Source organism: Lycorma delicatula, chromosome 1 (genome assembly GCF_047948215.1).
Source record: "Lycorma delicatula isolate Av1 chromosome 1, ASM4794821v1, whole genome shotgun sequence".
Taxonomy (NCBI): Eukaryota; Metazoa; Arthropoda; class Insecta; order Hemiptera; family Fulgoridae; genus Lycorma; species Lycorma delicatula.
In genome coordinates, this window is record NC_134455.1 from 313,776,903 (window position 1) to 313,792,063 (window position 15,161).

Here is a 15,161-nt window from a genome sequence, read left to right on the forward strand (position 1 = left end):
GTAAATAAGTCGAATTGAATTTCAACTGTTCGTTATCTTCATCAGCCCTACAAAATTAAATAATTTGTAAAATAATGAAATTTGTTTTTCTTCAAGAAAAACTTCAAACTAGTGTAATAAGTTAATAGACATAGGGAATTTTAATTTGTTTCTAAATTTTCTGTAAAAACTTTATTGTATGCGAGAATATATAATAGCAAATAAGACAAGAAAATTTTATAAATGAGTATAAAATGGTACTCTCACTCAACACTTGTATTATCATCATACAGTCAGATGCGTGAAAAATTATGTTAACGAAAGTTGTGCTAATATTTATGGTTAGCCTACCGGACTGATGTAGTGATTAACAATTCTTCATCACAAATCAGTTAGTTATTTAACAGCTGATTTTTGAAGTCGAAAATTCTGAAGTTCAAATTCTTGTAAAAGTTAGTCGCTTTTATACGAATTTGAATACTAGTCTGTGAACACTTTAATGGTTGGGGTTCAATTAACCACGCGTCTCAGAAATAATCGGTCTGTACTAGATTACACCTCATTTCCATCACACTACTCACATCATTCTCATCTCAATGGCCGTGGGAGAAAAGGTTCTCTATTGTTCACTAGTTAAACACACTACAACGTACACATTAGGAATATAATTAATTATTAATAGCCGGGAAAGTCGCGCAATACGTTGCCAATTTTTTTTTTATTATCTTTGGATCGAGATAATTTGAGGATATAAGATTCAGATTAGGATTAAGATTATTGTGCTTTTTCCTTTTAAGATGTATTTTTATGTTGCTGTGTTTTAGTTGTTAATTAATTTTTAATTGTACATTTTTAAATTTATTGAATTTCAATCAATAAATCGTGTCCGAGCGATGATAATGCGAAAGCTTTTTTCAACCAGAAAAAAACCATTTAAAATTGAACATGATACCTAGGGTTAGATCGATAATAAAGAAAATTTGTTTCTAATTATCGGTGATCCTCTTAAATAATCATTTTTATTTTAATTAAATGTGATGTCAATTATTGAAACAACGGTTTTTAAAGATGTTTTGAATCCTCATTAATAAATAAAGAAAATGGATATTATATTAAAAAAATAGGTTGTATTATTATACAACTTAATCTATTTCACGTTTTTTAAACATGACTTTGAAAAAGAAGTATAAGAATATACTAAATTAAAGCGAAAAGATCATAAAAAAGTGGAATTTTTTTCCGGTGTTATTTACAGCTGAACTCCTATAGAATGTTGATTTATTAACAAAAGTCGATTATTATCGTTTTAATCATGTGCTCTGATTGCACTAATTACATGTATCTTTGCTGATGAGTTTGCAGTATGAAAACTCGACTCATAATAAGAATGAAAATTGACTACTTTTTTATTTTCCTAATGTGTACGTTGCAATTTGTTCAACTAGTGAGCAATAAGCAGCTCCCCACAGTCCAATGAGATGAGAATGACATGTATGTTATGTAAAGGTGTAGCCTTGTACAGACTCAGGTAGACCATTTCTGAGACGTACGGTTAATTGAACTCCAACCACCAAAGTACACCAGTATCTACTGTCTATATTCAAATTCGTATAAAAGTAACTAACGTTTACTAGGATTTGAAACTCAAAACTTTCGACTTCGAATAAAATATCGACTATGATCAAATTTTATTCCCCCAATCCTTATTTTTTTATTACTATTTTTTTTCTTTTATAAAATTAGAAAATTAAAAGCCAAGCATTGTAAAGCGTTACTTCATGTCACTTGACTAGGCTTTTAATCTTACTTAATTTTATACACATGTGAATTTTTCAAAAAAAAGAAAATCTAAAATATTCCTTAGTAATGGGTAAATAACAAATTATTTATCTTTGCTTGTCTAACCTATTTTTTTGTGGGCTAACCGGTTTTTTTTTTAATTTTTACCACTTTAGGTTTTTTAAAGCAACGGTAATTAATAATTGTATAAGTTTAAAACAAAACTGGTTAGTTCGTTTTGATAAACTGAAAACGGATTTGGTTTTATAATAAATAATGGTAACCATTATTACACCGTTGGAGGAAGCTGTATGTGAAAAAAAAAGGTTTAAAATAGCTGATATACTGATTCTAAACGGAACTTATTATTATGATTACGTTTTATAAAAACATTATTACTGTTATTGTTCATTAGACAAAGTGCCAGTTGCCATTTTCTAGAGCATGTTACTGAAAACTGAATACATTCACGAAAAATATTTATTCCTATATTTTTATTAAAATATCTTTTCGCTTCAAGTCTAATAACTTTTTTTTTCATTACAGATTATTATTTCCGTTCAAATATCACGAAGCACTTGCCTATATCAACTTTTTTTTTTTAATTCTGACTAAAAAAAAAAAAAGGCTAAAATTGAACCAGTAACCGAAAAACCTTTGACAAGGAAAAAGATCAGAATGTAATAGATATTTGATATAATATTGGAATTTTTTCAATGTTTCATTCGTGCGTAAAATCAATCTATTAAAATTTTCTTATTAGTTATTTTATTAAGAGAAATTTTATTTATCAAATGTGTTGAATAGTTTGATATTTGAAAAAAGCTGATAACACAATTGTAGAACTTTACCTCATGGGACTTACACGCGCATATACACATAACTTAATTTAGAACGTCAGTGCTACATTAGCGCTCCTTGTGGTGACAGGGGGTACTAATGACGTAGTATACCCACTTAGTCACTAGTTTAGAGCATCCGTTGGGTGCGATTTTGCAATTTTTTTTTTTGAAGATATTATTATTTTTTAATTATTAACAAATTTTCTTAAAAAAAAAGAACTTAATTAAACGAAATCTCGAGATACTGAGGGTGACCTAGCTTTACACCCTGATTCCCTTGACCTTTTAAGTTGAAAATGTAATGGCATTAATGCCCCATACATAGAAGTAATCTGGAGCAAGTTTGATCAACAGTGATATAAGGTGATTTAGTGCGACACTGAACACACACACACGTACCTACCAACATCCGGAAAAATTACATTCGGTTTTTGTTTTTTTTGGGTTCCTTAGGTGTTAAAACGTCAAGATCCGGTGAAAACTGCATATGCTCAAAAAGACCCATTACAATATTTTCCCTTCTAAAGCCTCGCTTGACGGAAAAGCAAATATTTTAAGATAAAATAAGACCACCCACGATTATTTATCGTTAGTATGAAGCGAATTTTTTGATTACTTGTGACTAGTGAACTAAATGATTGAAATTATATAGACTGCAGTGAGACTAATTAAATGAAACAATAATTAATACGTAAATTAATTTCTTTGTTTATACAGACAATTAAAAAAATTATCTCTGATTTTTTTCTTTTTTAATTTTTAACAGGCGTTCACCGTCCGACCAGACTCCGCAGACAGAACGCAGTCCAGACTAGTTGTGGGCAAGTAATATGGATTCAAAAGAGTGCCTTCTTGGATGTTTTTTATTACTAGTAATTCTTCTCGGAGTAAATGGTAAATTACCATCATTAGAATGCCCAGAAGAATGTGACTGCCATTATTTTCGAATCAATTGGGTTACTGATTGTTCAGAAAGTAATTTGACAGATATTCCCACACACGAGCATGGCTTGAGTCTCAACGTCTACGTACTTAATATGAATGGAAATCTACTTAAAAATGTAACACCTTTTCCACATGATATAAAACTTCGTCGTCTACAGCTTGCTGATAATCGCTTAACAAAAATTACTAGAGAGGAATTTGCTGATCTTGTATATCTGTTAGATCTTGATTTATCCGGAAATGAAATAACTACTATTGATCCAGAAGCATTCAGGTTAGTAAATAATAATAATAATAATAATAAAGAGATAAAAATTTAGATTTATGTCATCATTATCAGCGTGGCGGAGTGGTAACGCCTAGGGCTTTCATCCGGGTTCGAATCCCAGTCAGGCATGGCATTTTTCATACGCTACAAAAATTCCATTTCCACATCCCACACACAAGTTTCAAGCTTATGTGGCGATATCATCAAGCAAAAAAGGGATATTTTGATCAGTCACTGTTTAATGAATAAATTATTCTTACGTTTTATTTCTATATTGTGTTTTGAATTGGTGACAAAATCAATTTACGATTGATAAAATGATATTAAGCCTAAGCCAGAAGTCAAACTTGAAAATTTTGTTTTCTCATCCTTCAATAAAGACTTAACTTTTTCTTTACTTTTCCTTGTCAGAGTTATCAATTTTGTGTTAGCTTTAACTACTTGAGAAATATGCACAAATATGAATAACATTTATATAATAACTTATTATTTTCTCAAAGGAGACTGAATTCTTTTCATCTAAAGAAATCAATTTGTCCATTTCTAACCAATTTTTCTAACCAACCGCAACAATATTTAAAAAATATTTATGGATGAAAAAGTTATTAAAAAATGTTCATTGACCAACCAATAAAAGCTCTTGCAAAATTGTTTAATTTTTATACTGTATAAATGGAATGGTGTAACTTCAAAAAGATTTGGAAATCAACGTCATTTGTTAATGAAAAACAGGAAACTTTATAAGTGGATCATGTGTTTCAATAATGGTGTGTTAGTTTTACTGATATGTGTAATGAGCACCCTTCTACCGTAACGGAAGTAATAAAAATATTGATGCCAATTTCAAACACGCTGTTTGAAAAGATAGAAGGGAATCTCTTAAAAAACAGATCGTTAGGAGGTTTTGGAAATTGCAATAGTATTCTCTTCACGATTTGAAAATGCATTTATGTTCGATTTTGAACAAATAATGTTCTAATAAATTTGTTAGTGCATTGATCGATTCTGATCATAAAGTATCTAACACGGCTTAATATAAAATTTGCCACTAGCTGGAGTTTATTTTTTTCGTATATTTTTGGAGCTTGGTCGACTGGTATGCAGTTGTACATTTGGCTCGATGGAAAAAAAACAATGAAAACCACTTCATTATTTACCTACTTTTAGTAAAACAAGAAACTCCATATTCTTTACAGGTAAATCTTCTATTTATTAAACCTACAAATGACAGCTCTTTTTTACGGAAATTATTCAGTACTCTGTGCTCTAATGTATAAGAGCGAGTACAAATTATTATTCTGTTACAACAGGATTTTCATTGATGGTTTGACTCGTAGACTTCACATTATCTTTGACGAGCGTTGTCCACTTTATATTTCATGGCATATAGAATTCGGTTCGTTTAACTATACTTGTTTACGTATCTTTTTATATTCAGTTTCTGCTTTGCTGAATTCGTTTTCTTTCAAATTTATTGTTGTTCCATTTAATTTTTCGTTCGTGGTTTGACTTATAGGCTTCCCGTAACTTTTGATATATGTGTTTTTGTCATTAACATATTTCATCACGTACAAAATCCCGTTCGTTAAATTTTTTTAATAGTTTAAACATCTTTTTATCTGTGCCTTTTTGCTTTCTTGAATTCTTTTTTAAAATGTTGATTTCTTTGCATTTTTCCTTGATTTGTCACGTGATTATTTTTTCTACACTACTATGTGTTCATTATAAGAATCAAATGAACATTTTTATTTTATATTCATACTAATCAAAAAATTAATTAAATAGTTCTTATTATACTGACTTTTGGTATGCGTGAACATTTCCCTTTTTTTTCAGAACTGTAAGTGAAATAATTCTGCATAGAGCTAATAGCTTAGCTTAGTTTACAAATAAGATAAGATAAATTTATTATAACCTTTTTTTAATTATTGTATTTTTTTATGATAGCTTTTATTAACATTATATATATATATATATATATACACCCGAGCGCGCGCGCACACATGCATACACACACAAATAGGAATATTTAATGAGCTGCTTTAGACGTTTTGATCCGGTTCAGTAATTAAAAGTTAATATTTCTGTTTCACAAGCCATTAACGGTGTAGTACTAACGAGTTGTTAATTAATTATTCTTTACAAATTATACTGCAGAATATAACTGGCTTAATATAAGATATATTTTGTACCACTTAATGAAAATACTGTACAGCAATTGTTTATATCATGAACCAAGTGTTATTCAATTACAGCTTGACGGGATATTATTAGTAAAACTTGAAGAAAAACGGTCTCCTTTAAAAGATTAAACCATTAATATTCTACTTACTAAGCTATTATTTTATGCTATAAATTACTCTTAATGGTACAGTTTATGGAAAAATTATGCGATTTTGTAAGCAGAAAAAACCTTTCAAATTACAACAAGCGATTATAGTTTCATTTTTTATGTTAAAAAAAAAATTAATACAGTTCACATGTAAAGGGTGTTTTTACCGAAAAGTTATTTTCCTCATATATCTATTTTATTTCTACTTATTTTCTTCAGTATGATTAAAAACTTGTTTTCCCTAAAAATACTGTTAATATTTAGTGTAATAAATTATTAACATATTGTACCTTATATTCTAAGTTATTCGGTGAAATTAATTAAAAATCTGCTTTTACAGAAAAAAAACAAAGATGAAGTGCAATCAATCTTAAAGAATTATACATTTAAAAATATTTTCCTATTGTTCCTTGTTAAAAGTAAAAAATAAAGGTAAATCAAAAGTTTTATAATTTAAAACAGGTAGTAAAATTAAGTATATTCGAATATGTGATTGTGGTAGTTTTCAACCGAACTGATGTTCTGTATAGGAAACCATGTTTTAGATATGTATTCCTTAATTTACAAACCAAATTTCAATGTATTGGAACGTAAAAGATACATTGCCTGAGCCAGGACAAAATACTAGACTTATGAAACTGGTTTTATAATCTTTCTAATGGAAAAAGTTATAGTAGAAGTTATCAATTTCGTCCGTCATAGTTAATGAATGTATACAAGTAATTAGTCACAGGTGATTTTTTTTTATTTATTTAAATTCGATTTTTCTTATGAAGGTGTCTAAAAATTATTTCTGCGGAGTTCTAACTTTCAGACGTGATTCTTGCAAAAAAAAAAAATTTTCTCTGCCATTATATCTGGGTATTTTCTACCATTAATGGATTCAATATTAACAAATATTAAATTCATTAATTCAATTTTTAATGAAATATAGTAATTCGGATTTCATTAAGTAAAATTTATATAATCGCACAAAACCTTTTTTAAAACTTATTAGCTCCGCTCCCTGGACTTGCTATGAACCCTGGGGCCGACCCAAGGACTCCTCAGAGCCTCCTAAAATCTCAGCTTCGCTCGCGATTCTCGTCTACCCAGGACCCCCGCATTGTTCGTTACCCTTATGGTGGTGAGAATAATACTGATAAATAATAGAGTATTCAGTCTGTATGGAAACCTGAAAAAAGAACAGGATTACAAAAGACAGAATAGTAGTAATTACGGTAACTAAAGTACACAGACGTTTGACGAGAAAAATTTTACAATTATTTCTTATTTCTGCTGCCATGGAGACAGAAATTAATTTAATTTTTGGTTAAATATTTTTTTTTATTTTTTAATGTATCTTTAATTCTTAACATTATCCCAAAGGGGCTAGGGTCTCGGTCTATGGTTTAAAACCTTCCCTGAGATAACATGATTTTATCCTTCAAATTAGAAAATATTCGTTCGGTTGGTTTTTACGTGATGCGAGAACATACAGACAAAAAACTTTTGGTTTTGTATAAAAGAAGATTAATTGTTTATAACAGAATTTAGTAAAATTTTTGTTCAATAAAATTTTTATTTCTTAAGCAAAATTATAAAAAAAAATTAAAGAGCCTTTAAGGTGGAAAATAAGATTACCTTCAAAAACCGTTTAAAACATTTTTTATTTAAAATGAAAATTTTGAAGGCCATGATTTGACTGTTAAACAGTCATCAGCAGACATTGTGGATGAAAAAAACATGTATATGTAAGAAAATAAATAACATAGAACAAGAAGTAATAATAAAAAAAATGTTAACTTACAATAAACAAATATTTTATTCTGATCAATATGTAATAATGTATTTTATGGATGTAGTCAGGAATGCGTAAGTTTGATACTCTACGAATAATAAAACCGAACTGCTTCAGCATTTTCTGATTGGATGGATCGAGGGTAACACTGTTAAAACCTTGACGAATACATCATTAAATGCATAATTGTTTATAAAATAAAAAATTTTACTGGTCTAAGTCCAAAATCCGAGCTGTTTAAATTACCATAAAAGCACTCTTTTGTCTGTTGTGGTAAAACTTCATATAACAGATGGTAAACGTTTTTAGAGGAAAACCATAATTTTTACTTCCTTGTATGAAGTAAAGGAAGTAGTATTTATTGTGATCGCGAAAAATTTCGGTTTTCAGATTTCAACGGAAATATCCAATTTGACCATCCCTGAATCCCTGAATTTCGGCGTGAAGTCTGTACCTACGTATATATCTCGCATAACTAAAAAACGATTGGCCGTAGGATGTTTAAATTTTTGATTTAGAACTGTTGTAACATCTAGTTGTGCACCTCAACTTTTGATTGCAATCGAATGGACTAAAAGTGTCCTGAAAAGCCCGAAGTTCAAAAAAATCTGGATTTTGGACGTTTTCTTAACTGCAGTATTAAACCATCATTGAGAGCTTTTCAACAATATTCATGAGTGGTACTTACTAGTTCCAGAGTTATAATAAAATTTTAATTAATGAAATATTTGGATCTGCGGAAGGCAAATTGGTTCAAATCCGTCTTCATCACAATTTTTTTTTAACTTTTTTTTAATTTAAGTATATTGATTAATAATTATTAATCTCTGATTGTAAAAAAAAAAGTTTTACGATTAATAATAATTCAATAACATTAAAAAAAAATAAAAAAAATATCAAAAGTTATTAATAAAATAAAGTTTTTATGTTCTTTTCATTTTTAAATAACGTGTATATGTAATTTCATAGGCATAATTTAATATACAAGGAAGTCATATTGTGTCTTCTTCAGATTTTATTATTTACTCATAGTTGATAAAAGCAGTTCAAAAAAGGGAAATATTAGAAAATGATAAAATCGTTAATCTTCATTATGAACTGAAAAAAATTACCAATTTGTTGTTTACTTTTTTGCGATAAAACAGAAAATTAAAATTACATCTGATAATATATAAACAATCCCTTTAATAATTTTTCGTCTAAAGCGTGATTTATCTTCATATTCAGATTATAATATTTAAAAGAAGAAATTTAATTTTTACGACGTAGATATGAAGTGCTATAGAAGAATAAATACGTAGATAAATAAGTAAAAAATAAGCTAATTTTAAACACAAAAGAAAACTAGTTGAGGTCTTAGCTGGAGCTGATGAAGTATACGGAGCTATCAATTGTGGTTCGATCCAATAAACACGGCCTTTAGCATCCTTCTTTTCACAGCGTCACCCCTCTTAACCACCCCTGCTCAACAACATCTTGGACCGACTCCAGCAAGCGGACTTCTCACAGATTTAATTTCAGAGTATTAAGCAATTTCAGTATTTTAATTAAGACTCCCGCAGACTGTGAAAAAATTAATAGGCGTCTGAAGGGGGTGAGGATTTTACATCTTAAGTTTAAAATTGATGACGCAATGAAGTGCATCGTAAACTCAATCTTCCCCTCTTTAGCGTCTCAAACACTTTCTATTGCATTTTAATATTGTATATTACAGTCAACATTGTATTACACTTTATACAACATTGGATTGTTTATTTAGTACGCCTTTGAGATGATTTTAATGCACTTAGCGTCAGCTGTGTATTAAGGACTATTTATTTCGTACTCGTCGTACAAAGTTGAAACTTATCGCAACGTAAAACTTACAGTATCTTGTAAAAAAAACTGCATTAAAATGGAAATACAAACTGTTTAATGTCTTTAAAATCATAAAAAAGTAGATTATTTCTGTTTACCTTCTAGAAACACTTGACTGTCGATTATATTTCCAAGTTTTGTTTACGTATCTTATCTTTATATTCCTATAAAACAAATAAAATTTATAAATTTGTATCCGATTATGAAGAATTAAAACATATTATATTATTAATCTAAATGAAATATCTAGTTATTCCTAATTTTATCTCCTGCATTATTTTAAAAATGTAAAAACTCTGATGTGCGTACCACATTACTTTCTTGTACGCCTATTAAAATATATATACACATTCTTTTTTTTAAAATGAAAAGTGCATAAAATTTTATTTCACTAATTACTTTTGATATTTTTTCATATATATTTATATATATATTTTTTTTAATGTTATTGAATTCTTATTTATCGTAATTTTTTTTTTAACAATCAGAGGTTAATAATTATTAAAAAATCAACGTATTTAAATTTTTAAAAAATAAAAAAAACGTTAAAAAAGAAAGTAGATGAAGTCGAATAGAACCGATATGCCTTCCTCTTGTAAGATCCAAATATTTGATTAATTAAAATTTTATTTAGCTATAACTTTGAAACCAATGAAAATAAGTACCGCTTATGATATATATAACTGAAAATCGCTCAATGAGGGCTTATTACTGCAGTTAAGAAAAAGTCCAAAATCAAAAAAAATTTGGATTTTCGGTTTTTCTGGACACTTTTGGTCTAGTCGATGGCAATCAAAAGGGTGCACAATTAGATATTACAGCAGTCCTAAATCCAAAATTCCAACATCCTACGGCTAATAGTTTTTGATTTGAGAGAGTCATATTACGCACATACGTACGTACTTACAGAAGTCACGCTGAAACTAGTGAAAATGGATGCAGGAATGGTTAAAGTGGATATTTCCGATGAAATCTGAAAACCGAAATTATTCACGACCACAATACTTCCTTTACTTCGTACAAGGAAGTTAAAATAGTAATTTATTGATGAAATTTTAATTAATATTTCATCATAATTCATCTTAGTAAATTAATAACGTAATAAAAGAAACCACTAATAATAATTATGATGATATTTTTTGGCAAACGGTATAAAAGGAAACACTTGAATTCCGATTTATATTTTAAAAAACTTAGTTATTAAACATATAATAAATTGAATTAAATTAAAGATAATAAATAACTCAATAAATTTCATCCTAACCACAGAATAAATGCAGTTAATTTAGTTATATATAGTATATATAGAATATACTTATTTTTTTTCCTGTCTTCGTTGAATATTTTCGCAAAGATATTTGTTTCTTCAGTTCGGATTTTTTAATAATAAATTAATTAAAACCATAATAAACAAATTTTTTTATTAGGAAATTAAACACATATTTTCCATTCAAGAAAACATGTGAGGTTTAGCAAAGACAATCGTGAAAATATTTAATCCCTCATTCTCAAAAACGAAATTAGAGATAAAATTTATGAATGTGATGACTGACTGGCTTAGGAAAAAATAAAATTAAACATTTTAAAAAACCCACGACGGAAAAACCTTAAAAAAATTGAAGTAATTAAACTGTATTTTTACCTTATAATCCCTCTGTGACATGGTGATATTGTTTTTAAAACAATAAAATTTAAGATTTTGATTAACCGTCATGTGTGACTATGATGATAACTAAAGCTAATCGATCAAATTCTTAAATTTTATTATCTTAAAACAACACCACCATGTCACAGAAGATTATAAGGTAAAAATACAATAATTTAATTATATCACTTTTTTAAGGTTTTTCCGTCGTGGGTTTAAAAAAAAATTAATCTTTATTTTTTATATTACTTTTTAAAGATTAGTAGTAGGCCTGTGCCAAACAATAAAACGTTTATTGGATGAAACGTTTATTTTCGGTTTTTCTGGACACTTTTGGTCTAGTCGATGGCAATCAAAAGGGTGCACAATTAGATATTACAGCAGTCCTAAATCCAAAATTCCAACATCCTACGGCTAATAGTTTTTGATTTGAGAGAGTCATATACGCACATACGTACGTACTTACAGACGTCACGCTCTTTTTATGATGATGATGAACGTTTACTATAATTGACCAGCACAAAAAATGTAATAATCCACATAATACTGTAGCTTTGCTGGAGTTAGAAAGACTTAGAAACATTAGAAAGCTGTTTTGAAGAATCATGTCTTCTGCAGCGCCCCCTGACGGCTTGTAACTGTAAAATTAATCTCAGAACCAGCTCTGAGGTGATACCTATGTAATGCAAAAATCACAACAAAATCGGCCCAACCGTTTTAGAAAAACATATCTACTGCAGCGCCCTCTGGTGGCCTATAGTCCTAAAACATGTATAATAATCTGCTCAGAAGTAATACCTGTGTAATGAAAAAAACCGCATCAAAATCGTCCCAGCTACTTTAGACAAACACGTCTACAGCAGCGCCCCCTGGTGGCCTAAACAGTAAAACATCTTGTAAGAATCTGATATAAAGTGATACCTATGTTAGGTAATGAAAACCCGCATCAAAATCGATCCAGTAGTTTTTGAGGAAAATTGTAACAGACACACACATAAACACACTCACAAAACCTCTTACTCCAAACGCATATACCGTCTCCGTTCCGTCGTGGGTAAAAATAGTAAATTTAAATCAAAATTCATAATTTCCATTTAACAATATATTTAAATATTATATTAGAATAATAATTTCCGTTACGTATCGTATTGAAAGGATCGCTTTAATTGGAATAAAAATGTCTTCTTCCTACACGATTTAGGCTTCATTAGCCTGTTCCGGCGCTATCGACATCTCAATCTGCCTACATCTTGTCTTCCATCCAGCTTATAATACCACGCACGCAATGGCAATCTTTGTTTAGGCATTCATAGCAGGTAACGCGTCCATTTATCTCGATATCGTCTTTATACCAATATTCAAAAAAGTATTTTTTTCGTAAAAATTAAATATATATAAGGAAAAATGATAATGTGCATTAATTATAAAAAAATTTTAGTATTGGTATTAAAGTATTTTTATGCACATGAAAATCGAAAACCAAGCGTTAAATACTTTTATAAAAGATTAGCAAACGATTAAAAATATTTTTTTATTATCAAGGACAGATACAACATTTAGTACGGGAACTACTGTTACAGCACAGTAGTGCTGTTAAAGATTTCCTTTCAAATCGTTTATAAAGGTATTTTTTATCAACTTCTCTCTTTCGTTTTAAACTTAATCCAAATTTAAAAGTGACTACATTGTTTAATTTCTATTTAAAACTGTTAATGAGAATGAAATTATTTCATTACAATAATATCGGGGAGGAATAGAATTTTTTTAATAGCCTGTCATCACCAAAACAATAGAAAAACAGATAAAATTTAAAGAGAATAAATATAAGAATACATATTTCTATTGTATGTAGCTTCCTATATTTTTAGAGTTTTTTTGTGAGACTTATTATTAAGGGAGAATATTGGACAATCCAGAAACGGTTGAACGTTTATTTTTACGTCTTAATTATATACTATTTGTTTCTTATTGTCTTATTATATATGTTCTTAACAAAATCAAATAATCTGAAAAATAACACCTTTGAGTTTAATATGTAATATAATTTATTCAAATTTTTTTTATATAAAATTATTATAGCTCTAACTGGGTGTTTTTTTTTTGTTTTTTTTTTTTACCCATTATGTTGTAATAGCGCAGATATGAAGATTGCCCCTCAAGTTATCTGATTGAAATGAATACATAAAGCAAGTAAATTGACTTGAACTAATACTTCCGGCATTTTATCAATAAATAATTCCTGAATGAATACAGAACTAGGTTGTTTTAAAAATAAAAGTAGTTGCAGTTTCTGTAGAGTTTACCTAATCGATTATTGAATAATGCGAATTTGATTCATTGACGGTCAAAGGAGATCCTGTTTCAATTCTGCTATTTGATATGTGAAGTGCACTGCATGTAGTTTGACATCCTCTGACCTGATTAAACACGTCATTAAATCAGCCATTACTTATACAGGAATAAAAAATTTACCTAAGCTTTTGTTTTTGTTTTTTTTTTTAAATAATAAACTTGCATATGATAAATTAAATTCTAAAACTGTTTAAATGATTTAAATAAATTAAGTTGACTATAATTACTTAAGTAACAGTATATCGATACTGTTGTGAACAATGTCATTGTAAGTGTAAAATTGGTTAACAATTATTGTTTCTTAGTTATCAATGTTTATTTATAAGGCAGTATCTACTGTCATATAAATTGTTTTCAGACAACTGGAATATTAAAAATAAACTAGCTTAGAGGTCAATAATTGTTTCATCAAATCTAAAAAATTAAAATTACAGTAAAAAACGGAATTTTATTCATTTTTAATATACTGCAAAACGTTAAACCAGTGTGAAAAATAATCCTTACTCTATCGAAAGATCGTAATTGTTTCCACGATAACATCATTGTTGAAGAGGCACTTCCTCTACTGAGAAAAGCATGATGCTATACAATAAATATTAAGATGACAATCAGAAAGAAAAACAATAAGCTTAACTACGAAGTTTAAAATAATGGAAAACGTTGAATAATTATAGATAGAGAATTACAGATGATTGTCATAGTTGGTGGAGACTGCATTTTGTTAGTCTGACGATAGAAAGTTTCCTCCACTACAGATCAACATACTCTAAGAAAAATAGCAACCACCATTTCGAAACGGAAATGGAAAAAAGTTGCACATCAATCGTTTCGCGGAACAGCAAGAAACTCTACTGGAAAATTTCATAAAAATCGGAAATTGTCTAGATAATACCGTGTCACAGAGTAACAGATTTGATTTCTAAAGGTTAAAAGAATTTCATTGTCGATTAATAAAATTAACTCATGAATCTCACGAAGAGATAGAAATCCATTATGATTTCAACATATCTGTCGTATATTCTAGAATAAATATGATTTTAAAATCAATGATTTTTACTGTATTCGAACGATAGCTAAAAACATCTGGTATAAAAGAATTACCAAATTCAATAGAATTATTTTTTTAAATACTTTTTCTATTCAGAAGATATATTTCAAAGTAACTTTTATTTTAACACGCTCTTTTGAAACATTTATTAGCAATTAAAAAGTCATACGTAGCTGAACCATCTCCTTCTTAACACTTTTTTATTTTTTTTAATATCTACAGTTTTTCTGATGTACTGGAAAATTGCATCCATTAGCCCCAAAACAAATGCATTTAATTGATAAACTGTACGTAATTTGCATATATTTATATCGATTTATTTTCCAAAATAGTC

At 28.6% G+C, this 15,161-nt stretch overlaps 1 protein-coding gene across 3 annotated transcripts in view; it reads left to right on the forward strand.

The window, feature by feature from the left end:
* Window positions 1-15,161, forward strand: part of LOC142334011 (uncharacterized) — a 270,898-nt gene that overhangs the window by 159,368 nt on the left and 96,369 nt on the right. For all 3 annotated transcript variants that reach the window (XM_075381681.1, XM_075381693.1, XM_075381687.1), the window contains exon 2: window positions 3,367-3,819. In XM_075381681.1, the coding sequence (XP_075237796.1) occupies window positions 3,431-3,819 (389 nt within the window). In that variant the 5' untranslated portion in view covers window positions 3,367-3,430. The remainder of the gene's footprint in view (window positions 1-3,366; window positions 3,820-15,161) is intronic.